We start from the raw sequence: 23,677 nt of genomic DNA, 5'->3' as shown, positions 1-23,677 counted from the left end.
CGCGCCGCCCCCCATCCCGTCCTGCACCGCCGACCACGACCAGACCACGAGCACGCCACGATAATCCCAGGGCCACGTTCCGCCCTCCTCGCTCTGTGATCCAGCTCTGAGCGCCCCCGCCCCCGCACCTCGTTCACGACCGCCGTCCCGCGGCCTCGTTGTTTGTGCCCGGTCCCCCGCTTGATCGCCGCTCCTGCATCGCTCGCGCCCGCGTGCGTGTTCCTCTTTGCATCCCGCAACCTCGCCCTCCTTCTCGCTTCGTCTGCGCTGTGGCCATGAGTCCCTCAAATACCCAGCCGGCCAGCCGTTCGAGGGCCCATTCCCGATCGCGCTCCACCAACCCACCCACTCCTTCCAAGCGGTTCACTCCTGCTTTCTTTTCCCGCTTCCCCCGCATGCCTCCCGTGTTCAACATCGTTCGGGTGGTCGTGTACGGTGCGTCTCAACTTTGCCTGCCTGCGCGCACCCGCAGTGCTGACCTGCTCGATCGCGCGTCTCTAGTGGCGGTCCTCCTTTGGACTGTCGTTTGTCTTGCCATTGCGGCGCATTTTCAGAGCATCTTGTTGGCCTCGGACCTCAGTGAGTACCCACGTTTCCAGCTCAGCTGGGCTTCATGCGCTGACGCGTGTGCTGCAGCTCGTTTTGTCCCCTTCGCGATTTTTGTCTGCGCGACCACCATGCTCATAATCGTTGCACTGTGCGTACCTTCGTTCGCCTTGTCCCGCCGCCAAAGTGCTCAGTGGGGCGTAAAGGCTAGCATTTGGTTTGATGAAGGAGAGGAACCCCATCTCCACCCGGATTGAACTCGGATGTCTTGGCCTCACCGGTGTCCTTTGGCTTGGTGCGTCTCCTTCACAAAATTTCGGTGATCGAGCGTCTCGCTGACTGGGCGGCCCGTGCAGCGCTCTCCGCGTTCGTCGCATCCTCCGACTCGGAGATGGCGGACGTCGAGTGCTTCTCGTCCTCGGATGCTAATGCACAGCCTATCGACATCCCTGGCTGTGAGTGATTGTGGCCCTCTGTCCGAGATTGCGGATGCTGACGATGGAGCAGTCAACACGGAGATGTACCAGGCTCAGTACCACGTCCTGGAGGCCTTCTCCTTCTTCAACATGATACTCAGTGAGTTGCCCTCCCGCGCTCGTGTACCGCCCGTCTGACAGGGTCCCCCAAAGTTCTCGGTTTCTTTGTGCTATTATTGGTTCTCGCCCTGCGTCAACAGCGCATGGGCACGAAGCACGTCTGGATCATGCCAGTCGCAGCCATTGCGTGGTTCGGCCGGACGGACAAGCCCTCTGGCAAGCTCCCCGCGCCGGTCACGCACCGCTCGCGTTCCGTCTCCCGCCGCCCGCGCGCGGAAGAGAGCGAGAAGGAGAAGCCGTCCCGCACCCGATCCCGGTCCCGGTCGCGCCCCGCGGACGTGCGCCGCAATGAGTCGCAGCGCGGCCTCATTCGCGACGCGTCCTACCGCACGACGGACTCCCGCACCCTCGGCCGCGAAGATTCGTACTCCCGCCCGCTCGCCCGAGAAGACTCGTACTCCCGTACACTCGGTCGCGACGACTCGCGGAAAACGAACGACTCGCGCCGCGCGCTCCTCCGCGACGACTCTCGCCGCACGACCGACTCCCGTCGACGGGACGTTAGCCGGGATGACTCGCGGCGGACTGCCGACTCGTCGAGGCGGCGCGGCCGCGACCGCGACCTCTCCCGTGACGCGTCGCGGCGGACGAACGACTCGTCTAGCCGGGCGCCGAGCCGGGAGAACTCGCGGCGGGCGCCGATCTACGAGTCGCACCGGACGAAGACGTCAACAGACCTCCGCCGACAGAACACAACGCCGTCGCGGAACGAGGAGGGGACGTACGTCTTCGAGACGCCGTTCCACAGGTCGCCCCAGGAGGCGCACACGCGCGAGACGCGGACGCCGGCGACGGGCGTGCAGACACGCGCGCCCGCGCGCGACATCGCACCCCGGCGGTGAGACCCCGGCGCGTAGATCGCGCCAGGGCGGACGGCGTATGAGCCCGTCCCGCCCTCGAGGTTTCTTCTCTTCTCTCTTCTCTCCCTGGGAACGATCCAGACGTATGATTATTCACGATTGACCCTACGAGACCGACGCATAGAGACGACGGCCTTTGCTGTAGCATTTGCCGCCCCCCTGTATTCATTTACCAGCCCATAGCCACTTGGGCCACCTACACACCACGACCAGTATCATTTAGGGCATTCGCTTGTTTTGTACCAGTAGTGTTGGCGGAACGATCGGGAAATAAACGATTGTAATTAATGGAACACGCGCGTGCCGGTGTGCACGACGAGTATGGCTCTTTGCATGGGCGCAGCAGGACCCTCGGCGGGAACGAGGGCCAGAGGACGCCGAGATTGATGATGCGGGGGAATGGGGCGGTGACGATGGCCTTGGGGCGTCCGGGAGCCGGGGCGGGGCGGCCTGCAGGCGGGGCACGCGGCGGTCACGTGGGAGAGTCGGGAGGAGGTTGAGTTTGCTCGACGGCGCGGCTTCGACGGCTTCGACGTCCTCGTCCGTGCGCTGCCCTTTGCCCCCGCTGCGCCTCTGCCACGCCCGCCCATATCTCCCCTTCCTCCGCGACACACCCCTTCCTTCACGCCCGCCGCTCGTTTCCCAGGTCCCAACCTCCAGGTTCGCGCCCCTTCCTTGCGTCTCTCGCTCCCGAGCTCCTCCCCTTGTGCTCTCCGGAAAGGGGACTGACACGCGTGCAGGATGACGCAGCTGTTCCGGGACATGCGCCTCTACGGCAACAGTGAGTCTCTCCTTCGCCCTCCCATTTCTCCGCGCGCAGCTCAGCTGTCTGTGTATTTCCGCGTGCGCGTGACCTGCGGTTCCCAGTCATCTTGCTCCTCCTCTCAGCGACGGTACTCGGAGTCGCCGCATACTGGGCGAGCATCTTCTTGCCCGACGTCCGACGTACGTGTGTTTCGCCCCTCTCTGTCTGCCCGCGATCGTGTGTACCCCGCGATCGGGCACGCTCGATTGCGCCGGGTGTTGCGGGTGGAGCTCACGCCCCATTGCCTCCGCGACGTACTACAGATGACTACTCGATCTTCGCACTCATAGTGCCGTCGTTGACGGTACTGCTCATATTAATTGGGTACGTCCGTCCTTGCTTTACGCAGAGCGAACGTGCGCTTAGGTGCTGCTCGCGCGGTAGATTCCAATGGTCGACGCCTCGCACCGAGGCCATCTTCCTCTTCGTCTGCGGCGTGCTCTGGCTTGGTGAGTGGGCTCTTGTTGCTGTCTACGCCGTTTTTGACTGTGCGCCGGCCACCAGCCCAAGCTTCGTGGACGACGTGAGTCTTTCTGCCCCTTACGTTCCACCAGGCGCTGGTACCTAACCCGACGCGGCAGTGACATCATCGGCAGCATCCAGTGCGATGCGCTCACCTCCCAGTCCATCCCCACCCACAGTGGCTCTCGTGAGTGCTCGTGAGCGAGGCCTGCGCGCGAGTCGCACTAACGTCCGAGCAGTCTCTGAGCGCAGCTGGTGCTACGAGATGCGCGTCGTGCAGGCGTTCTCCTGGATGCTTTTCTGCTCTGTACGTCCCCTTCCGTGCCTCTTCCTCGCGCCTCCCGACCCATTCTCACCGCCCTCTCCCTCCCGTGTCTTCGCCCTCGCAGATGCGATCTTCCTCTACATCCTCGTCGCGCTCACCAGCCGCGCCAAGGTCTTCGGCCGCCACTACGCCTGGGCAGAGCCCATCATCGAGCTGCCCTGGTTCGGACAGTACCCAGGGTACCCCGAGGGCCACTACCCGCAGAACGGGATGATGTACCCCGGGGGGATGCCCCAGGGGTACGCGTACCCCGCCGGGCAGCCGATGGCCTACCCCATCGCGACGACGAACTCCGGGTATGTCGTGCAGCAGAACCCTGGACACTCTGTAGTGATTCAGCCCGGCGTCGGCGGGCAGCCTCCGACGATAACCCAGATCCCGGGCACGGTCACCTCGATCTGAACGGCGCAGCCCGCCGACGCCAACGCCGGCGGCGAAGACGCGCCGCACTGGCCCCTACTTTACTCTCGACACGCTCTACGCTCTACGCCTTTTTCACGCTCCTATAGACGAACGCACGACGCGAACGCGCGAAAAACGAACGAAAACGACTACCTAGCTAGCTAGGGCCGGCGCCCTGCCCGTGACGATAGAGAGACGCGAAGGCCGGCGTGTCGCTCGTGCATACGTACGCACGTACGCACGCTGTTGTTGTACTGTACATAGTTTCCCCTGCCGCTGGCGCGCTTGTGTGTATGTAGCATGCGAACGAAGTATGGACTGGTCCGTTGTTGTGCTCACGTACCGCTGGAGGAACGTGCATCAGTCGTCTTCCGATGGCCGCCGACAAGCACACCCCCGCTCCGTGCGTCCTCTTCACCACCGTTTCTGTCAGGTGTTTGAGCCTCCTGGCCTCAGCGCAGGCAATTACGTCCGCTTTGCCTTCATCACGAACGCGGACGACACGCTTTGGGCGGGCAATGCAGACGTATCTCAGATGCCGTCTCTGTAAGGTATAAACACGCCCCGAGAACGCGATGGCTCTTCGTGCGTGCATCTGACCCGCGCGTGCACACTGCGACGTTGACACTGTCCGCTGATCCCCGCCTCGCCTCGTGGCTGCTGCTGGCACGCGCCGCGCGCGTGGCCGACGACCCCAGCGGCTCACAGACAAGCAGGCAGGCGGACGGCGCCTGGCGCAGGACGCATGGATTCCCGGGGGGATGGGGCTAAGTAGGTACAGCGTCCGGATGGCGCGATGAGCGAGCTATCGAGCTTTGCATCCTGAACGTCCGCCGCCTCCCCGCTCCGACTCTCTAACTCCCAGCCTGCACCTCTGGATATCTGGACGAGCAAGCGGCCATCCACGGACCCCAGCTAGAATTCGCGAAGCGTTTTTGTTGATATCCGGATGCCTCTGTTTGAAGGACGTACCGGACGCTCGGCGGCGTATGGTGCGTGGAGATGTGTGGGTGGGTGTACGACTCAGGCTCTGATGCAGCGGACACGCAGCCGTCGGGGCGGCTGTGGTCGCCCACGTAGTCATGCGGCTCGTGCCGTACTCCGTGCGTGAGTGTCCCGCGGCCGCTCTGCCCGCTCGTGATGCTGACATCAGGACGGACGCGCAGAGGCGTACAGCTTGATGCAAACCGCGGTCGCCGTCCTCGCGCTCGCGTCCCTGTCCGTGCTGTGAGTACCGGCGCACAGCGGCGCAACCATCGACACTCACACCCGTTTTCCGCACAGGATCGTCACCCACCACAGAAGACACGGCGAGCTGCTCACCGTCGGGCAAGAAGAGGCGGCGCTCATCGCCGCTTCGGGCTCTGTGGTTCGGTGCGTCGGGGCGCGGCCCGTGTCCATGTCGAGCCCCCAGCGCGCCCACTCACAGACACACGCACGTACAGCGATCCTGCTCGGCTGGCGCGCGATGCAGACGCGCACGATGTCCCCGGGGACGCGGCGGGCACGGACGTCACGAGCTCGGTGCGCGGCGGCCACAACGCGAGCCCGTACGGGGAGGGCTTCACGCCCGGGCACAGGCCGTACCGTGCAGCAGCGACTCGGTGTACTGCGTGGTCGAGGAGTGGACGTACTGGTGATTCGCGGCTGCGGGGCGGGTCGGAGGAGACGAGGTCGCGCGTGGCGCGGCTTGGCTGAGCAGCCGGAGCGCTGCGGAGAAGTGTACGATAAGTACCAGTGTTCGCGTTTGCAGACGTTCGGACGGTCCAGGTCGACCGACGTAGTATTGGCTGCTTCTAGTGCGGGATTCGAAAGCAGCTGGACGTGCAGGGGCCTTGCATCGGGCGGAACGCACGTTGGTGGGTCGATGTGAAGACTCTTCGGAAGTTCTAGGACGAGATGCGCGGAGGGTCTCGTCGCTGGGTCGTGGACCAATTGCGCACCGTGTCGGCTGAGCGTAGATCAGGAGCGGGCCACCCTTGTGAGAACGGGGTGACCTCGCGGCGGCGATAGGGCAGGCGAGATTTCAGGAGAAGCTCGGGCGCGCCGGGCGAACGCATCGCACGCTGCACCGGGAAGGCTGAAGGACGGGTTGAGAGAAGACAGGTGCGAGTTGGGCGGACGAGGTCGACGTTGCGGACGAAGGCAGGGCTCGGGTAGATAGCGAGGGCCGAACCCCGGTGCCAGATCGACGGGCGCCGGGGCCGCAAGCACTGTGAGGCTCAGTCGCCGTCGGGACGCGGGCTCGCAGCTTAACGTTAACCCTCGTCTACCCTCGTCTGCCATCTCCCCCATTCCTCTCCGTCGCCGTCGCCGTCGGTGCACCCCTGTGGCTCTATATCTGCTCGCCTTTGGCTCTTCACACCTCGGACCGTACACGCACCAACACTCCCGCAAGTACTCAGTATCATGATAAGTGTTTCCTTCGGCTGACTCGACTACGGAGAGTGGGCTCGCTGACATGCATGTGCCGGTCTATACGCTACCCTAGCAAGCGTCGGATTGAGGTTGATGTCATGAAGCTGTGAGTCTCCATCCCTGGTCGCTATGTGGGCTATCGGGGTACTGACCACACATCCCGGTGTTCGCAGGCTGATGTCCGACTTCGAGGTCAACCTCGTGAACGACAACATGCAGGAGTTCTACGTCCGTTTCTACGGCCCCACAGAGAGTACGGTATAGCTCATATCTCCCGTCTCGTCGTCTGCTCACCAATGCCCGACGCCACCTCCGCTACAATTGGTCTTGTGATATCACCTCGGTCGTACAGCTCCCTTCGCCGGTGGTGTGTGGAAGATTCACGTCGAGCTCCCAGAACAGTATCCTTTCAAGTCGCCGAGCATTGGTTTCATGAACAAGATCTTCCATCCCAACATTGATGAATTGTGCGTTGGCATGCCTCCATGCTTGCGCGGGACTGATACAAGAGTACTGCAGGAGCGGATCGGTCTGCTTGGATGTCATTAACCAGACGTGGTCGCCTATGTTCGGTGCGTCCCCTTCTCTGTGCTCACGTCTCCAATCACATGGCTGAACAGTGTTGTTCAGACATGATGAACATCTTCGAAGTCTTCTTGCCTCAGCTTCTCCGCTACCCGAACCCCAATGACCCGCTCAACGGGGAAGCCGCGGCCCTGTTGATGCGCCATCCGAGTGAGTACGAAGCGAAGGTCAAGGAGTATGTGCAGAGGTTTGCGACCAAGGAGGCCGCAGACGCTGCCATGGACGATGATGAAGACGGCAACGACGAGGAGATGAGCGATATTGGGAGCATAAGCGACGACGAGGCTATGGAGTCATGAGGACCCTCGTCACGACGACCTCCGACGTTCGACTCTCCCTTCTCTCCGCATACCTCTCGCTATGATTCCTTGCTGTAATACGTGCTGTTGCGCGCACGGTTGTACTTGAACTTCGTGTACTATCACCCTTCGTTATCTGGACTCCCGTCATGCCTCCTATTCTCGTCTACCTGGAATATCAATAATGTAAATGTGTACACCGCACCAACGCCGCGTCTCCCTTCCCTTGTCCCTTTTGTCCTCGTAGCCACTAGGCCCACTCTGGAAGAACTTTATCGTCCCTGTGGAGGCTAGAAGACAGGCAGCCGTTCACCTGAGGTTAAAGCCATTACAACGGGCGGAGCATGTGCGCGTGAATGCTATGTCAACTGAGGCCAGGGGTGCCGTAACCGGGTCATGCACGGCGAACAGCGGTTGTGTATGTATGAGGACACAGCTCAGCTCGGGCCTGGAGTGGAGACCGCGGGTGTGGGTTCCGTTGTTGCGGGCGTTGTCTGAACGAGGTCGTTGACCTTCTTCTGAACATCGCTTGCCGTCTGGAGGATAAGTGGGTGAGCTCGGCGATTGGCCACTCTGAATGAGACAGCATGTACGGACCTTCATCAAGTGGTCTATGTGATTCTTGACGCCCTCCATCGTGACGAGCTTAGTCTTGCTCTCCTTCAGCAGCGTTTCCTTCTCCTTCAGCAGCTCCTTGCGTTTCAAATCGAGTCTGAGCGGCCGGCATGTGAGTGGGTGCGCCACCAGAGGGTATCCCTTGGCCTACCGCTGCCGTTCCGAAAGCTCGAAGCTGAGGCGGTTGAGCATGAGCTGGTGCTCGTCCGCCAGCACCTTCTCGGTCCGCGCTGCCTCCGGGGCGAGCTGCATGAACTCCTGGAGCGAGTTCACAGTGATGTCCTGATACACGGACCTAAAACGGACACGTTCGTCAGCCAAGCGCCCCGGCGCCGCGGGGCACAAAGGAACGGGTGGACGCAGGGGGGGAAGGGAAGAACGAGCACGCACGCGAACTGGCGGCACTTCTCGATCTCGCGCTCGAGGTGCCTACGCTCGTAGAGCAGGTTCTGGAGCCCGAGCGCGGTCTGGTCCATCTCGTGGCGCGCGTCGGCGGTGGCGTGCTTGTGCGTGCGGGCCGCGGCGTTGGCGGCGCGATTGAGGGCCTTGAGGCGGGCGAAGAGCGCGCCAGCGCGAACGGCGACCGCGGCGGGGTCCGCGGCGGCGGTGAGGGGCGCGGCGGGGGCGTCGACGAGGGCGCGGAGGGCCGCGAGCTCGCCATCGGGGGAGGGCGGCAGGCAAGCCGCGTCGTGGGTGGGAGAGCAGGCCATGGGGGCGGGCTCGCGCGGCGAGGAAGGGGAGCGGGGATGGGAGAGAGGAAGGTGAGCGTGAGTGGGTGGCGGAGGGGCCAATCGGGAGGGTGCGCGCCGGGCCGGGCTGGGACGGCTGGGATTGGTGATCATAAGCGCTTTGCATCATTGCGCGCCTGCTCGTTCAGCACGACGCGCATCTCTATCTCGCCCCTCACCCTCACCCTCTCTCTCTCGACCCCATCGCGCCCCGCCATGGCCACCACCGGACGCCCCCGTGCCATGTCCGGCACCATCCCCTCCATGGAGTCCGCCGGCGAGGCCCTCAAGGACAACACCGTCATCGTCGGTACGCTTCCCGCCCTGACCCCGCCCCGATCGCGCATGCTGAGATTGCGCGACATTAGTCCTCGGTGCCTCCGGCGACCTTGCAAAGAAGAAGGTTCGTGCCGTCCGCGATCTGTGCGACGATCCCCCTCACGCCCCCGACAGACTTACCCCGCCCTCTTCGGCCTCTATCGCATGGGCTACCTCCCGCGCGATGTCAAAATCGTCGGCTATGCCCGCACCAAGATGGACACCGCCGAGTACCACAAGCGCATCACCTCCTACCTCAAGGTCGCCGACGATGACGAAGAGGGCCAGGCCAAGATCGCCGAGTTCAAGACCTTTTCGTCCTACGTCTCGGGCGGCTACGAGGACGGCCCCTCGTTCGAGAACCTGAACAAGACGATTGAGAGCATCGAGGCCAACTACCAGGGCCCCGAGAAGAACCGTCTCTTCTACTTTGCGCTTCCCCCTAGCGTCTTCATCCCTGTTGCGCAGCACCTCCGCGAACAGTGCTACTCTACCAGCGGCAAGAACAGGATCATTGTGGAGAAGCCGTTCGGCAAGGATCTCGAATCGTGCCGCGTTCTCCTCAAGTCGCTTAAGCAACACTGGACGGAGGACGAGACGTTCCGCATCGATCACTATCTCGGAAAGGAGATGGTCAAGAACATCCTCGTCCTCCGCTTTGCCAATGTCGCCATGGGCGCCGGTTGGGACAAGAACTCGATCAGCAATGTGCAGATCACGTTCAAGGAGCCGTTTGGCACTGAAGGACGTGGCGGGTACTTCGACGAGTTCGGGATCATTCGTGACATCCTCCAGAACCGTGAGTAATCCGTTCGGAGATTATTCATATGCATTCTATCGGCATATCCTGGGGTCATTGACGCTGATGACATATCCCAGACTTGCTGCAGGTCCTGTCCGTACTCACGATGGAGCGCCCTGTGTCCTTCTCCGCGGAGGACATCCGTGACGAAAAGGCAGGTCCAACCTGACTGCAGGTAACCGCACGTGCGTTCTCACGTACGCTGCCAATCAACAGGTCAAGGTGCTCCGTGCGATCCCTCCTATCGAGCGCAGCGACACGCTCCTGGGTCAGTACGTCTCGGCAAATGGAAAGCCCGGTTACCTCGACGACGATACCGTCCCGCCGAACTCGGTCTGCCCCACGTACGCTGCGACCACGCTCTGGATTCACAACCCCCGGTGGGAAGGTGTCCCCTTCATTCTCAAGGCTGGCAAAGGTATTCTGCCTTCACATGTCGGTTTCTCAGGAGACCTCACGCCCTTATCATTTCATTAGCCCTCAACGAAGCGAAGGTGGAGGTCCGCATCCAGTTCAAGGACGTCACCCAGGGCATCTTCAAGGACATCTCGCGCAACGAGCTGGTGATCCGCATCCAGCCGTCGGAGGCCGTGTACCTCAAGCTCAACACGAAGATCCCTGGTCTGAAGACGCGTGCGATCCCGACCGAGATGGACCTGACATACAAGCGCCGATTCACGGACGCGAAGATCCCTGAGGCGTACGAGGCTCTTATCCTCGACGCGCTCCGTGGTGACCACTCGAACTTTGTCCGTGACGACGAGCTGGACGTTGCGTGGAAGATCTTCACCCCTATCCTGCACTGGATAGAGGGCAAGAGCGGCCCTGCGCCGAAGCCGGTCCCGTACCCGTACGGCTCGCGCGGTCCGAAAGAGCTGGATCCCTTCATCGGAAAGTACGGCTTCAGGCGGACTGTGCAAGACTAGTACGTGATCACACTGGCTAGGACCGATGGGAGTCACTAACCCGCTGCGACGCCAGCACCTGGCCAACGTCGAACATCTCCGTTTTGTGAAAGATGCCACGAACTCGGATGTACGAATAGCGTAGTCAAACGGGAACTGCAGTAGCTCTGACCGTGCGTCGCGCGCGCTTCTCGGGGCCGGCACCGGGGGAAACGTGCAGCGGATTGGAATTAGGACCGGTCTGCTGGGCGTGGATGGCCGGACGCCGGACACACGGGACAGTACTTTGTTGTAGGCTGTTTGAACGGAGAAAGGAACGCAACGTAGCCAACGCTTGTATCTCGTCCACTGGAGCGTGTACTTGTGTGTGAATCTAACGATCCCCGACTTGGATGGCGTGGACGCGGATGGCCATCAGGCGCACGGCGTGCTGGAACCTTTTCCTAGAACTGCAAATGCGGATGGCCAATGCGGATCCGAGGGTATCGACGCGTTCTTCCAGTTGGCGCTGCACGCGATCGTGACGCGATCACAGGATCGTGTCTAATCACGTGTGCCCCCAGCCGCCGTCTGTGCAGAATCGTACCATGTTGTCGTGCTCATGCGCCGATGCTTATTATAAAGCGCTGCACCGAGTATGCATCCGAACGAAGTTGACCTTCAGACACGTTCAGACCAAGTTCAGTGCACTCAATGTGGCAAGTGCATTCGCTACCTGTCTTCTCCGACGACATCTCAGTCCAGAAAACCAACCAGGCAGCCCGTTTATGTCGACGCAAAGCGGAGCTAGCTCACAGCGGACTTCCTCTTTGGTTTGCATCCGTCCTTCTCCCGCCCGGGCGCCTCCTATACTCACCACTTTGCAGACATGTCAGCCGCCTCCGTGTCCGTTACGGCGTGCATTCTCCGAGTAAGGGAACCCGCCGGAAGCAACAGCAGGACGGAAGGCGAACAAAACCCGCTTACCGCGCGTCCTCGCGCCCCCGTGCTGCCTGTTCAGCCTCCGCCCTCTGCGCCAGACTCGACCTGACTCTTCCTATGGACCCGACCACGAACGCCCCCGACCTCCCGTACGGGACCTCGCTCAGCCTCGGCTCGCGCGAGTACCACATCCTCGAGTGCCTCGGCTCTGGCAAGTCGGGCTCCGTCTACCGCGCGCTCGAGCACGCCCACGACTCCGCGCACGCCGTCGCGCGCGCGATCAAGGTCCTCCCGCTCGACCCCGCCGTCGGCCTCGAGGGCTACCACGTGCGCGAGGCGGCGCTCCAGGCGCGCGTGTCCGCGCACCCGCACGTCGTCTCCCTGCACGACGTCCTCTACGACGACCGCCGGGCGTACCTCGTCATGGACTACCACCCCGGCCGCGACCTGCACCGCTTCCTCGCGCGCTGGCGGCCGCTCGCGGGGGACACCGCCGCCGTCAAGCGCGTCTTCCTCCAGGTCGCGGACGCCGTCGCGGCGTGCCATGCCGCGGGCGTCTTCCATCGCGACCTGAAGCTCGGGAACATCGTCGTCGACGACGAGAGCGAGCTCGGGAGCGTGAGCGTCGCGGACTTTGGGCTCGCGACCGACGTGGAGTTCAGCGCCTCGTTCGGGGTCGGGACGCGGCCCTACATGAGCCCCGGTGCGTCTGCCCGTCCTGCCGCCGCTTGGTGCACCCTTTCCTCGTCTCCTTCGGCGCTGACCTCCTCCCCCCCACCAGAATGCTGCCAGCGCGCGGTCGGCCGCGACACGTACGACGCCCGCCGGAACGACGTCTGGGCGCTCGCCATCATCCTCCAGGAGCTCGCGTTCGGCCGGCGGCTCTGGGAGGCCGCGCACACCGCCGACCCGCACTTCCGCGCGTACGCCGCGGACCCGGGCCTCTTCGCGCGCGTGTACCCGATCGCGCCCGCGTTCGAGCGCCTCCTCCGCGGCGCGCTCGCCGTCGACCCGGACGGCGGCGGCGGCGGGGCGCTCGGCCTCGACGAGCTCCGGGCGGGCGTCGCGGCGCTCGAGAGCTTCTGGGCGCCGGCGGAGGAGCTCGGGGGGAAGGTGCCGGCGTACGTGTGGGACCGCCATCGGCGGGCGCCGCCGCGCGCGCTGCCCACCGGGTGCTCGCTCGCGCAGGGGGGCAGCGAGGGTGGGGCGTGGGGGCGGGCCGTCGCCGCCGCCGCGCGGGAGGAGGAGGAGCGGGAGCGGGGGCGGCGAGAGGAGAGGGAGAAGGCGGGGAGGCGGAGGGAGTCGGTCATCGAGTTCTTGTGCACGCTCGCCGACCGGCTCGTGCAGGGGGAGAGGCCGAGCGGGAGGGGCGCGGAGAAGGCCGCAGAGGCGAGGCCGGGGCATCTGCGCAGGCTGGCGCTTCGGATTCAGGCGTAGAGTCGACGAGGTTGGAGGTGGTACGGCTATCGGTCCGCGCCAAGAAATGTATTGTCCGCAATCGAAAGCCCACAGGCCTGACTAGACTTGACGAGCTCGTCGAGGCGATTGGGCGGGATCGCCCCGTCGTCGTAGCCAACTACCACCATCCCGAGAACGCTGCTTGCGTTACCCCCGGAGACTAGTAGGACGGTGTCGGGAGCAGCATCCCATCCTAAGCACATTCTTCCGCTGACGGTGACGATGGGTGTCCATGCGCTGGCTGGCGACCACCCCGTCCAGGGAAAAAGCCTGTACATCTTGCTCGACGGCGTATAACACCTCCCCGGTGGACGGATCGGGACAATTTTCGCCTCGAATGACTCACTTGAGGTCGGGAGACAGTGTGGCTTCTCGAGCGGTTTCGTCGAAGTGGAGGTCGCGGACGGTGACGGCGCGGCCCACGACGCGGCCGGGCCCGATGACAGGGGGGCAGTCTGCTCCGTCGGAGTCGGGCACAACGGTGGCCTGGAAGACGTATTCAAGGAACGGAATGACGGTGGGCGCACAAGCTCAATGCGGAGGAAAAATTAGGGATCGTGTTGTATGGTCATTTGGGCCTGGAGGAGGTGAGTCGGCAGAAAGAGAAAAGAAGGCGACGGAGGAGCTTGCGAGTGTTCCTTAGATAGAGGGACAATGTTTCAACAGGGCGGTATCCCGCGGATGTACCAGTCCTTCAGGCAAGGGAGGAGATCGGTGTCATCCATATGCAGTTGTTGAGGTGGGTGTCGTACTGATTGGAGGGAGGCCTAGGTGTCCATATGAACAGCTTCGACAGGGGAACGCAAGGCATGCTCCTACCATGGCTTCCGCCAGACGTCAATGATCTGCTCTGGGCAGCAGTAGACATTACTGGCGCACCAGACGGTGGTTAGTGGACCAGGAGAGATGAGAGTCTGAGTTTAAATCGAATGGCGCCGCCAGTAGGCGCACGAACCTAATACACTTTAGGTGCGGGCAAGTCGGAAGTGAGAGTCAGTTCGAGTCCATTGCATAACTTAGGGCAGTAAGGATGTGCATACGGTACGAACACAACATGAGAACGGGGGTATTCTGCAGAGTACAAGGACTTGGCGAGGAGAGAGTGAGTTCGAGATAGCGGTGTATGAGACGACGGGCGCGCACGGACAGCGGACAAACACAAAGACAGCAAAGAAATCGAGGACGAGAGGTCGTGTCGCGTCGTGAGAGCTGGGGTTAGGCTGGAAGGGACCGCGCGGGAGGGCAGGGGGGTGGAGCGGGAACACGTCTGAGGCTGAAGTCCCGCCTCCAAGACATCGGACAAATCAACGAAAGAGGGATGCACGGAGGGATAAAAACAAAAACGACCATATATCGTACGCACGCCCACCAGACTGCTCATTTCCGCTCACCGCCAGGTCGGCCGCGACCCGCCCGCCGCGCTCCCGCTCCGGAAGCTCGCGTCCATGCTCGCGTTCGGGTCCACGGCCGCGACCGCCTTCAGCCGCGCCGACGACACCGCGAGCAGGCTCATCCGCTTCGGCCGCTTCGCGGGCGAGTTCCCGAGCGCGACCCGCCGCGCGCCCCCGCTCTTGCCGCCCCCGACCCCCGCGCCGCCGACACCAATCCCGCCACCGCCGCCGAGAGACGCGCGCGCCTGCGGCGAGAGCTGGGGGATCATGCTCGACCGCCGCCGCGGGCGCTCGCTGCGCATGGGCCCGATGTTCGACCGCCGCCGGCCGCCTTGCTCGAGCCGCCGCCGGCCTTGGCGTCGTCGGCGCGCGCTTGCCCGGGCTGGCGTGATGGTGGTGGTGGTGGCGCTCGCGCTGCTTGCCGTTCGACGAGGATGCGCTCGACTCTCCGAGGGCGACGGGGCGCGGTTCAGGCTGCGGTCCGTGAGCGGGGAGGCGCGGCGCGGGGAGCCGAGCGCGACCCGGTTCTCTTCGTCGTCCTCGGCGAGGCTGCCGAGCGCGGAGGTGCGAGACCGCGTCTTGAGGAAGCTGGGGTCTAGGCGGCTTGCGCGGGGGCGTCGGCCGTGCGCGCCCCGGAGCAGGGCGGTGGCGGATGATGAGGCGGAGGAGGAGCTTGCCGGTCGAGGGGCCAGAGAACACGCTGAGGTCGAGGCTGTTGTCCGTCTTCTCGTCTTCCCACTCGCTCTCCGACCCGGCCGCCGACATTGGGCGCTGCAAGGAGGTCGACACGGGGAGCTGCGACGACGACGAAGACGGCATGGAGAACGACGCGGAGCTGATCTCCTCCGCCGGCGTGACAGAGATGACGACGCCGGCCATCGGCGCCTCACCCCCGTCGTCGAGCTCGCCCTGGCCGGCGTAGTCGCGCCACTGCACGCCCTTCTTCTTCGCGCCCTTGTCCTTGTCCGACACGCGCCGGTACGGCACTGCGGGCGCGAGGCTCGACCGGAGCGACTTCCGCGGGCTTTTGTGCGCCTTGCGGAGCGGGGACCCGCCGACGCCCGACGCGCCGTACGACGACGACCGCCGCGCGAGCTTCGTCTTCGCCTGCGGGGACGCCGTCGGGTTCGACACGACGCGCTGCACGCCGAGGCTGCCGAAGCCCTTGAAGCTGTTGAGCGCGGACGCGCGCGGCGCGGGCGCGACGGTGTACGACGCGATCGAGTGCCCGAGGAGCGCCTGGAACGCGGCGTCGTTCCCGTCCGCGACGCTCTTGAGGGACGCGCCCAGGCTCTGCGCCGTCTCGCCGAGGCCCTCGCCCCCTCGGCGGCGGCGGCGGCGGTCAGCACGCGGCTCGCCTCTCCGAGCATGACGGTGCAGCGCCCGACGAGGCCGATGAGGCCCACGAGCGCCTCCGTCTGCGCCGTGACGCCCTCCCGGAGGGCCGCGGTCTGCGCCTCGGCCTTGGCCTGCTCCATTTCTGACTTGCGCACGCGGGCGGTGAGCTTCACGTTGTCGAGCGAGACCTCGTCGAGCTGATCCGACGAGCGCCGCTCCTGCATCGCGCGGAGCGTGGCGTCGAAGAGCGCCCCGGAGTTGCTCGCGCGCTGGACACGCACGTTCAGCGCGCTCTCCGCGCGGAGCGCCTGCTCCTCCGGGCCCGCGAGCGCCTGGAGGAGGGTGCGCTCGGTGGCGAGGTCGGGCGGGAGCGGCGCGGACGGGTCCGCGGACTGGGTGTCGAGCTCGATGAGGCGGGCGCGGATGACCTTGAGCTTCGCTTCGGCGACGGCGAGCTTGCCAGCGCACGTCGCGCCGTCCGCGATCGAGGGCTGCATCTGCTCCGCCTTGAGCTGCAGGTCGCTCTTCGCCTTCTCGACCTCGAGGACGGCCTCGCGGCGCTTGCGCTTCTCGGCGTCGCGCTCGGCGTCGCGTCGGCCGGCGAGCTTCTCCTTGAGCTCGGCGACCTCGAGGTTGAGGCGGTTGATCGCCTCGACGTACTGCCCGACGTGGCGGTCGACGTTGACGACGTTGCGGGTGACGACCTTCGTCTTGATCCTCGTCGCGCGCTCGGCGTAGATGAGGGTGTTGTGCGTGTCGTCAAAGTGGATGCTCGTCGGCGCGACGCAGACGATCATCACCGTCTTGCAGTTCCCCCCGAGCGAGAACTTGAGGAGGCGGGTGAGCTTGCTGTTCCGGTACGGCACGTGGCGGATCGCGCCGCCGCTCTCGCAGAGCGCGTTGATGCAGTTCCCGAGCGCGAGGAGGGACTTGTTGATGTTCGCGCCCTCGACCATGCGCTTGCCCATGTTCGTCGTCGCGGCCGCGCGCTCGCTGCCGGCCAGGTCGATGATCGAGAGCGTCGCCATCGTCTTCTGCTCCGTGAGCGACGCGGTGTGGGGCGACTGCGTGATGTGAACTTGGAGCACGGCGTGCGACCGGGAGCTGGTTTCGTTCGCGTGCGTCGGGCTTTGGGTGCGGCGCGAGTTTCCGAGCAGGACGATCTCCTTGACCTCCGCCGCATTCGATGGCCGCAGCTCCGTCAACCCGACGACCTTCACCGCCTTGTCCTCCCGAATCTGCAGGCCGCCGCGGGGAGAGGGATTGCTTGGGTCGGCGAGGAGGTCGCGGATCTCCTCGTTGTAGATCTCGAGGAAGGTGACTACGACGTCGACGTTGTAGTCTTCTCGTCGGTCGTCGATGTCCTGGAACAGGTCTGCCATGGTGAGGTAGATGATCCCAGGATCGGTGTCGGTGCCGCTGATTGTGTGCGTCTTGCCGCAGCCGGTGGCCTGCATGCAAAGAATGAGCCGAAGCGCCACTCACACGGACGAGACGAGCGCACTCCGTAAGCAAATATCGTCGTGTTGAACCCGTCAAGGAGGTTCTTCAGCAGCGGCCGCGCAGTCGCCCCGTACACGTCCGCCTGGGAAGCGTCGTGCCGGAATACGCGGTCAAAGATGAACCTCCGGTCCTTGTAGCGCTTCGTGCCGGGCGGAACGAAGCCCCTCTCGAAGAACGCCCTTGCCTGGTCCCTCTCCACCGGATCGAATGTGAGGACGCGGTCGTCGACGACCTGGATGATTTCGCGGAGCGTTGATGTGTTGGCGACGCGGCCAGGTGCAGAGAGGGCGCCGTCGCCCCGAATGCATGCGTCGTAGACTTGCTGAGGCAACCTTGCGGCCTCGGATGTGGTAGGAGGGCGCACCCGGACTGAGAGGCAGAAGGAGGAGGGGCGGATGTGAGCGTCCAAGCGCTTCGCGGCTAGTGGCAGGCGAACAAAGTAGAGGTTGGCGTACCTGCGACAGTGATGGAGTCCGCGGGGCCGACCATAGTCGATGGTGTTTTGGGGAGCGCGTGAGGAGGTTAGGGTGGAAGCCCTTGCTGGGGGAGCGGGCGGGCAGGGATGGAGGTGGCTGGAGAAAGGGTAGTTCAACTTGCAGCCTCGCGACACAACTGAACATGGTGCACGCGTCGTGGCACGTGACCGTAGCTGCGATATGAGCGCCTAGATAATAGATTGCATTGCGCAAATGGGCGCCTGCTGGATTATCCAGCCACAAGCGCGAACCAAGACTTGACAACATCCACCATGTCTGCACCAGCGGAGACTGTCACCGTCGCGTCCCCCGCCGACTTCCACGTCCATCTACGACAGGGCGAGATGGCAGAGGTGGTGACCAAGCACGTCCGCCACGGCGGGTTCTCTCTGGCCTATGTTATGGCATGTCCTCTTCCGGCACTCTTGCTCCCGCCGCTGGGATGGCTCATCGCCGCCGACGGTCATTGCAGCCCAACCTGAAGCCGCCGATTACGACGACGGAGCAGGCGCTGCTGTACCGCGCGCAGCTGCAGCGATCGATCCGGGAGTCGAGTACCTGATGACGCTCTACCTCTGCCCTGAGCTCACTCCGGACGAGATCCGGAAGGCGGCGGGGGCAGGCATAGCCGGTGCGTCTCCGTCGCTGTCTCTCCCACCCTGACGCCGCGCGGGGCAGGCGGGCGCGATGCTGATGGTGGCCGGCGCGGACGGGCGTTGCGACAGGCGTGAAGTCGTACCCGCGCGGGGTGACGACGAACTCGGAGGGCGGGATCGAGTCGTATGAAGCGTACTACGGCATCTTCGAGGCGATGGAGGAGGTCGGGATGGTGCTCAACCTGCATGGGGAGGTGCCGTCGGCGGCGGGGACGAACACGTGCGTGCTGAACGCAGAGCCGGCGTTCCTCCCGCACCTGCGCGCGCTGCACGGGCGATTCCCGCGGCTGCGGATCGTGCTCGAGCACGCGACAACGCGGGCGGCGGTCGAGTGCGTGAAGAGCCTCGGGGAGACGGTCGGGTGCACGATCACCGCGCACCACCTCGCGCTGACGGTGGACGACTGGGCGGGGCAGGCCTGGCACTTTTGCAAGCCGGTCGCAAAGTACCCGGACGACCGCGCGGCGCTGCGGGAGGTCGTCAGCGAAGGTCCGTCCGCGCTCTCGATCTCCCCCAGACGGAGGCGGCAACTGACACGGCGTGCCGGCTCTCTTCCCCCTCCAGGCCACCCTCGCTTCTTCCTCGGCTCCGACTCGGCGCCCCACCCGTACGAGAGCAAGGCGGTCGCCTTCCCCACGCAGTCGTGTGCGGCCGGGGTGTACACCTCGCCCATCCTCCTGCCCCTTGTGGCGCAGATGCTCGACTCGTTCGGCGCGCTGGACAGGCTCGAGGGCTTCGTGAGCACACACGGCAGGGCGTTTTACAAACGGCCCGTGACGCAGGGCGACAGCGCGGTCGTCCTTCGACGTGGGGTGAGCAAACCGGTAGGGATCGAGGGGTACGGGTCGGGTGCGACGCATGTGGTTCCGTTCTGGGCAGGAAAGGAACTGAACTGGGAGATTGTGCGGGAGTAGGGGACCGGCTCCTTTCGCTGACGAGGGGATTTCGCTCGTTGTCGACGGCTAGATAGACGCACAAACTTAACCAACGGTCCATCTGTTCGGCAGGAACCCCACATAGCCGAGCATGCATTAACCTTGCTCGTCCCCGGCGCGAATGCCTTGCTTGGAGGGGGGCAGGATCTGACACGAGATCGTGGCTCGAGGCGCGTTCCGTTGCTGGCGGGCCGCACGCCATCGAGCTTCTCTCACGCTGCGGGCTCAGGACATGGGGCAGGCAGGAGTGGGTACGAGTAGCAGCAACGAGGCCGGGACAGAAGGCCACGTTTCCGATGCGAGCCTGAGGCCGTCACCGCAGCAGGTATTGCGGGAGCTTTGCGGGAGTCAGCTGGGCCGCACAGACGACCCCGGGCGCGCCCCGTCCGCCATACGGGCCGCAGTTGCCAGCGAGGGTGAGGGCGGAAGGAGAGAGCGGATCGAGCACACGCACCGGCGAGATTGAGTGGGCGATCTCGCGGAATCGGGGAGATCGTGTGCGTGGCACGTGGCCAGCGCCGATTGAGGCACGACGATTGACGGGCGTCTCTTGCAACAGACGCCCGGGGAGTCCTCCGCCCGCTGGCCGCTGACCCGACGGACACGGCTTGGTCGTCCAAGCTCAAGCTGGCCTCCCAGCTCTCCGCCAGACATCGATGCCTCTCGCCGCCCGCCCATGACCGACGAGCACTATGCCCGCCCTCTGTCCCCTCCGGCCCCTGCCGGCACCGTCCCCCCTGACTCCGGACGCGACAGGGCAGAGGATCGAGCGGGGGTGCGCCATCCAGCGGGCCCGTCGGCCGTCCATCGCGCTCAGGACGACGACGCGGCGCCTCCGCCTGCGGACGAGCAGGCAACCCATCGCCCATTCCGCCGACCGTCTCCCACACCCAGCTCTCCGGATCGCCCGTCCTCCCCCGCCCGTCCACGATCCCGCACCCATCACCGATTCCCCCCCGCTACATCTACCCCCCACCCCGGCCAGCCTCTCCTCCCCCGACTCCCCGCCATGGACGACTCCCCGCCCCCCTTGACCCCCATGCTCTGCTCCCCCTCCTCCACTGTCCCCTCTGCCCCCTCCGCCCTCCTCCGCGCCCCCGTCACTCTCCGCTGCGGTCACTCGCTCTGCTCCTCCCACCTCTATACTCCGGACATTCCCTCACCCCCTCGACCTCTGCAGACCCTCCGTCCGCCCTCCCTGCTTGTCCTCTCCCCAATTGCTCCCCCTCTCTCTCCACGCAGCCCCCACCGCGTTCTCCCGCCCCCCACCCGTTGACGTCACAGCGAATAAACTCCTTGATCTACTCCTTGCGGCTGCCGCTGAACGCGAGAGCACACCCCCCCTCCACCGAGACACCGACGAAGATACAGCCTCAGAACGCGACGTCGACTCGGATCCAGAGCTCGAGTACCTCCCCTTGTCCCCCGCGCCGCCGAGCCCGGGCGTCGGCGCGGTCGCCCCTCCTGCCGCGCCGTCGGAACCGTTGGACGACGAGCACCACCGCCCGCATCCTCCGCCGGCCGACGGCCCACCTCCACCGCGGCGCAGGGCACGCACCTCGCAGTCCGATCCGAGGCACCACCCGCGAAAGCGCCGTCGGCGCATACACAGCCGTGCATCTCCCACCCCCTCGCGTTCCGAGCATCATCCCAACGACCACGACCGACGTCCTGGCCTGGAAAAGCAGCTGCTCTTGGAGCTCACTTGCGAGATCTGCTTCGGGTTGTTCTGGCAGCCGCTCACCACACCATGTCAACACGTGAGTCCTGCCTTACTTGTTCTCGCTCGAGCATGGGGAATGTCGGAGATCAGAGAAGACGTCATAGTCGCTGCCGTCGCGTTAGTCCCTCAAGCGACGTGCTCCCCGTCGGCAACATTGTCGCTTGTATTCACAGGAGTTGCATCACGCCCAGCCTTGTGTCGGACGTAGTGCAGTTCCTGATACACGTCAGGTAGCAGTCGTGGACGGGGTGAGAGCGCTCGCGATCTATGGCCAGCCGACGTCACACTCGGTGAATCGGCGGTCGGTCGGTCGGTCGGTAAGATGATCGCACGCACACCCTAAGTCGCGGACAGGTCACCCTCGCCACCGAGTGCGCTCATGCTGGAGAGGCCCCGAGTCCAGAACTCGGAGCGTTCGACAGGGCCTGGCTCATTGATCGCCCCTCAGCCCCTCGTCGCGCTTTATCTGCGAGCACCGCCTCCACGTCTGGTTCCGCCTAGGGTACGATATGCTCGGAAATAAATTCACCTGCTACTTCTTGTCTCAGTGAATAGATGTTGAGGGTTACATGTGACACTTGGTACTCAGCGGTACTGACACAAAATCCCTTTCGCAGACATTTTGCACTCGTTGTCTGTTTCGCTCCCTCGACCACAGCCAGAACTGCCCCCTTTGTAGACAGACGCTCCCCGGATACGTCTACTTCCAGCAACACCCTTACAACAAGACCATCCTGTCCATCCGTGCGTCGGGTCATAGTATTACAACTTGAACCATCACTCACGAGCCATCGCGCAGTGTTGAAAGCCTTTCCAGATGCGTACACTGAACGAGGCGCAATGGTGGAGGCCGAGGAGCGTGACTCACGTTTAGATACCCCCATCTTCATCTGCCAGTTGAGCTTTCCGGGCATGCCGACCATCCTACACTTTTTTGAACCGCGGTATGTTCTGCGGTCATTCTGCGGGTGACCCAAGTTGAATTAACGTCACTTGAATCCAGGTATCGGCTAATGCTTCGAAGGTGCCTGGAATCAGAGAATCCGTGCTTCGGCATGATTCCTCCTCCACGTGCGGCACCGACGGCGACGGCGAACGGCTCTAGTACGGGCAACGACTACGGCACGATGCTGGCGATCCGCCAGGTACAGATGTTCCCCGACGGGCGCAGCATTGTCGAGACCTGGGGCACATGGCGCTTCCGGATTATGGACCGTGGCATGCGTGATGGGTACACGGTTGCCCGGGTGGAACGCATCGAGGACTACGAGGACCTGGACCCTGGCGGCAACACACCGGTAACTGGCGACGCAGGTCCAAGTGCTACGCCCGCAACCACGGACGGTGACGGTTCGCAAGCCCGATCGGCGAGAGCTCATGAAGACCCTGTCGAAGCTACGGTACGTGCCGAGCTGGGGGACCTCCACGCTGGCGCCAGCACACCCGCGGGTGATCCTCCTTGGCTCTCTTCCTCCGCCCCCGTCGCCTCTTCCTCGCGACTACTGCCCTCTGCCCCCACCAGTGATCATCCAGTGCCAGTGCCAGGGTTGGCGTCCGGGCCGAGTGCGCCGAGGATCGTTCGCATGCGACCTCGTCTCCGTCGGCCGCCACAGCGTGCGGGAGTGGAAGCGGCGGGCTGCAGGACGCGGATGCTCCCAGCTCGCGCCGCGCGCCCACGAACGCAGAGCTGATGGCGACATGCCACACCTTCATCGAGCAGACCCGTCAGGGCACCCCATGGGTTGTCCAGCATCTCAATAACCTGAATTACATGCCCATGCCCACCGACCCTGCCAGCTTCAGCTTCTGGATGGCACTCGTACGTAGTCTCTGATGTCTCTCTTCGCCTCGTGCTGACCGTCTGCATCGTGTGCAGCTCCTGCCGATCGATGACCACGAGAAGGCGAAGCTCCTCCCGATTCGCTCCCCTCGCCTGCGCCTGCGGCTCGTCGTCCACTGGATCGAGCAGCTCAACAGCCAATGGTGAGGATCTCTTCCACCCAACATTCCCGCTCCACCCGCCCCCGTCGCCCCGTTTCCCTTTCTATTCACGCGTGGCGAATCCAGGTCTGATGGAAGACTATTTGCCCCTCTCCGACCAAGGGCCGATGCTTACGCCTCTGCGTCCGCTTTCCAGGTGGTTCTCTGGCGGGTGCGTTATCTCATGATGCTCCCTCGCGCCGTCCGCGCCTGGGTGATGCTCTTCGCCTACTCGGCACTCCTCGCCGCCATCTATTCGGCCAGCACATCTCGCATCACCGCGTCGGCGGCCAGAGCGAAGGGGCTCGCGGCGGAGACCTTGAGCATTGGCATGTGCAGCGATCGTCCCGCGGCGCACCGCTTCCATCCACGCCTCTCCATACCTACATCCTTCCGCACCCGCATCTGTCCTCACTGTTGTCGCCCAGGTCCCCTCCCTTACTCATCTGTAGCCCGCGGTCCCCTCGCTTCGCTCCGGACCAGCGCTCTGTAGCCTTCTCTACCGTGCTCTCTGACTCGTTCCAACCTGACGATATCTAATCCGACATACATACGTGTACATGGCTCTCCGGACTGTGCACCATCTCCTGCATCTTTTACGTGCGGAACATTCTGCCCCTCCATTTCAGT

The 23,677-nt window shown here is 64.1% G+C and overlaps 8 protein-coding genes across 8 annotated transcripts; 6 read left to right on the top strand and 2 right to left on the bottom strand.

The window, feature by feature from the left end:
* Window positions 1-395: 395 nt before the first annotated feature.
* On the top strand, window positions 396-1,984 carry BXZ73DRAFT_74369 (uncharacterized protein; the record flags this gene model as incomplete). The annotated part of the gene is made up of 7 exons (XM_048022013.1): window positions 396-435; window positions 502-579; window positions 637-697; window positions 753-841; window positions 903-1,001; window positions 1,054-1,122; window positions 1,164-1,984. The coding sequence occupies 7 exons, from the start codon at window positions 396-398 to the stop codon at window positions 1,982-1,984; spliced, it is 1,257 nt and encodes a 418-aa protein (XP_047882230.1).
* Window positions 1,985-6,461: 4,477 nt separating this feature from the next.
* On the top strand, window positions 6,462-7,298 carry BXZ73DRAFT_40677 (ubiquitin-conjugating enzyme; the record flags this gene model as incomplete). The annotated part of the gene is made up of 5 exons (XM_048018624.1): window positions 6,462-6,520; window positions 6,588-6,667; window positions 6,767-6,881; window positions 6,934-6,986; window positions 7,045-7,298. 5 exons carry the CDS (start codon window positions 6,462-6,464, stop codon window positions 7,296-7,298), a joined length of 561 nt encoding a protein of 186 aa, XP_047882229.1.
* Window positions 7,299-7,735: 437 nt separating this feature from the next.
* Window positions 7,736-8,623, bottom strand: BXZ73DRAFT_97445 (Fms-interacting protein-domain-containing protein; the record flags this gene model as incomplete). Its single annotated transcript, XM_048027368.1, has 4 exons — window positions 7,736-7,834; window positions 7,896-8,010; window positions 8,065-8,208; window positions 8,304-8,623. The coding sequence occupies 4 exons, from the start codon at window positions 8,621-8,623 to the stop codon at window positions 7,736-7,738; spliced, it is 678 nt and encodes a 225-aa protein (XP_047882228.1).
* Window positions 8,624-8,857: 234 nt separating this feature from the next.
* On the top strand, window positions 8,858-10,776 carry BXZ73DRAFT_87735 (glucose-6-P dehydrogenase; the record flags this gene model as incomplete). Its single annotated transcript, XM_048024699.1, has 7 exons — window positions 8,858-8,951; window positions 9,010-9,044; window positions 9,095-9,758; window positions 9,839-9,915; window positions 9,978-10,179; window positions 10,239-10,686; window positions 10,743-10,776. 7 exons carry the CDS (start codon window positions 8,858-8,860, stop codon window positions 10,774-10,776), a joined length of 1,554 nt encoding a protein of 517 aa, XP_047882227.1.
* A 928-nt stretch (window positions 10,777-11,704) lies between these two features.
* Window positions 11,705-13,024, top strand: BXZ73DRAFT_40320 (kinase-like domain-containing protein; the record flags this gene model as incomplete). Its single annotated transcript, XM_048018551.1, has 2 exons — window positions 11,705-12,290; window positions 12,369-13,024. The coding sequence occupies 2 exons, from the start codon at window positions 11,705-11,707 to the stop codon at window positions 13,022-13,024; spliced, it is 1,242 nt and encodes a 413-aa protein (XP_047882226.1).
* A 1,408-nt stretch (window positions 13,025-14,432) lies between these two features.
* BXZ73DRAFT_87734 (kinesin-domain-containing protein) lies at window positions 14,433-17,766 on the bottom strand (the record flags this gene model as incomplete). The annotated part of the gene is made up of 5 exons (XM_048024698.1): window positions 14,433-15,108; window positions 15,134-15,750; window positions 15,786-17,225; window positions 17,279-17,646; window positions 17,733-17,766. 5 exons carry the CDS (start codon window positions 17,764-17,766, stop codon window positions 14,433-14,435), a joined length of 3,135 nt encoding a protein of 1,044 aa, XP_047882225.1.
* A 259-nt stretch (window positions 17,767-18,025) lies between these two features.
* On the top strand, window positions 18,026-19,323 carry BXZ73DRAFT_97441 (dihydroorotase; the record flags this gene model as incomplete). The annotated part of the gene is made up of 4 exons (XM_048027367.1): window positions 18,026-18,215; window positions 18,283-18,384; window positions 18,479-18,898; window positions 18,974-19,323. 4 exons carry the CDS (start codon window positions 18,026-18,028, stop codon window positions 19,321-19,323), a joined length of 1,062 nt encoding a protein of 353 aa, XP_047882224.1.
* Window positions 19,324-20,353: 1,030 nt separating this feature from the next.
* Window positions 20,354-23,054, top strand: BXZ73DRAFT_97440 (PUA-like domain-containing protein; the record flags this gene model as incomplete). The annotated part of the gene is made up of 8 exons (XM_048027366.1): window positions 20,354-20,531; window positions 20,587-21,104; window positions 21,751-21,811; window positions 21,867-22,011; window positions 22,071-22,365; window positions 22,427-22,613; window positions 22,681-22,886; window positions 22,944-23,054. 8 exons carry the CDS (start codon window positions 20,354-20,356, stop codon window positions 23,052-23,054), a joined length of 1,701 nt encoding a protein of 566 aa, XP_047882223.1.
* Window positions 23,055-23,677: the final 623 nt, after the last annotated feature.

The sequence above is a fragment of the Epithele typhae genome, assembly GCF_022376455.1.
Source record: "Epithele typhae strain CBS 203.58 chromosome Unknown BXZ73scaffold_4, whole genome shotgun sequence".
Taxonomy (NCBI): domain Eukaryota; kingdom Fungi; phylum Basidiomycota; class Agaricomycetes; order Polyporales; family Epitheliaceae; genus Epithele; species Epithele typhae.
This window is presented reverse-complemented; position numbering and strand designations above follow the sequence as displayed.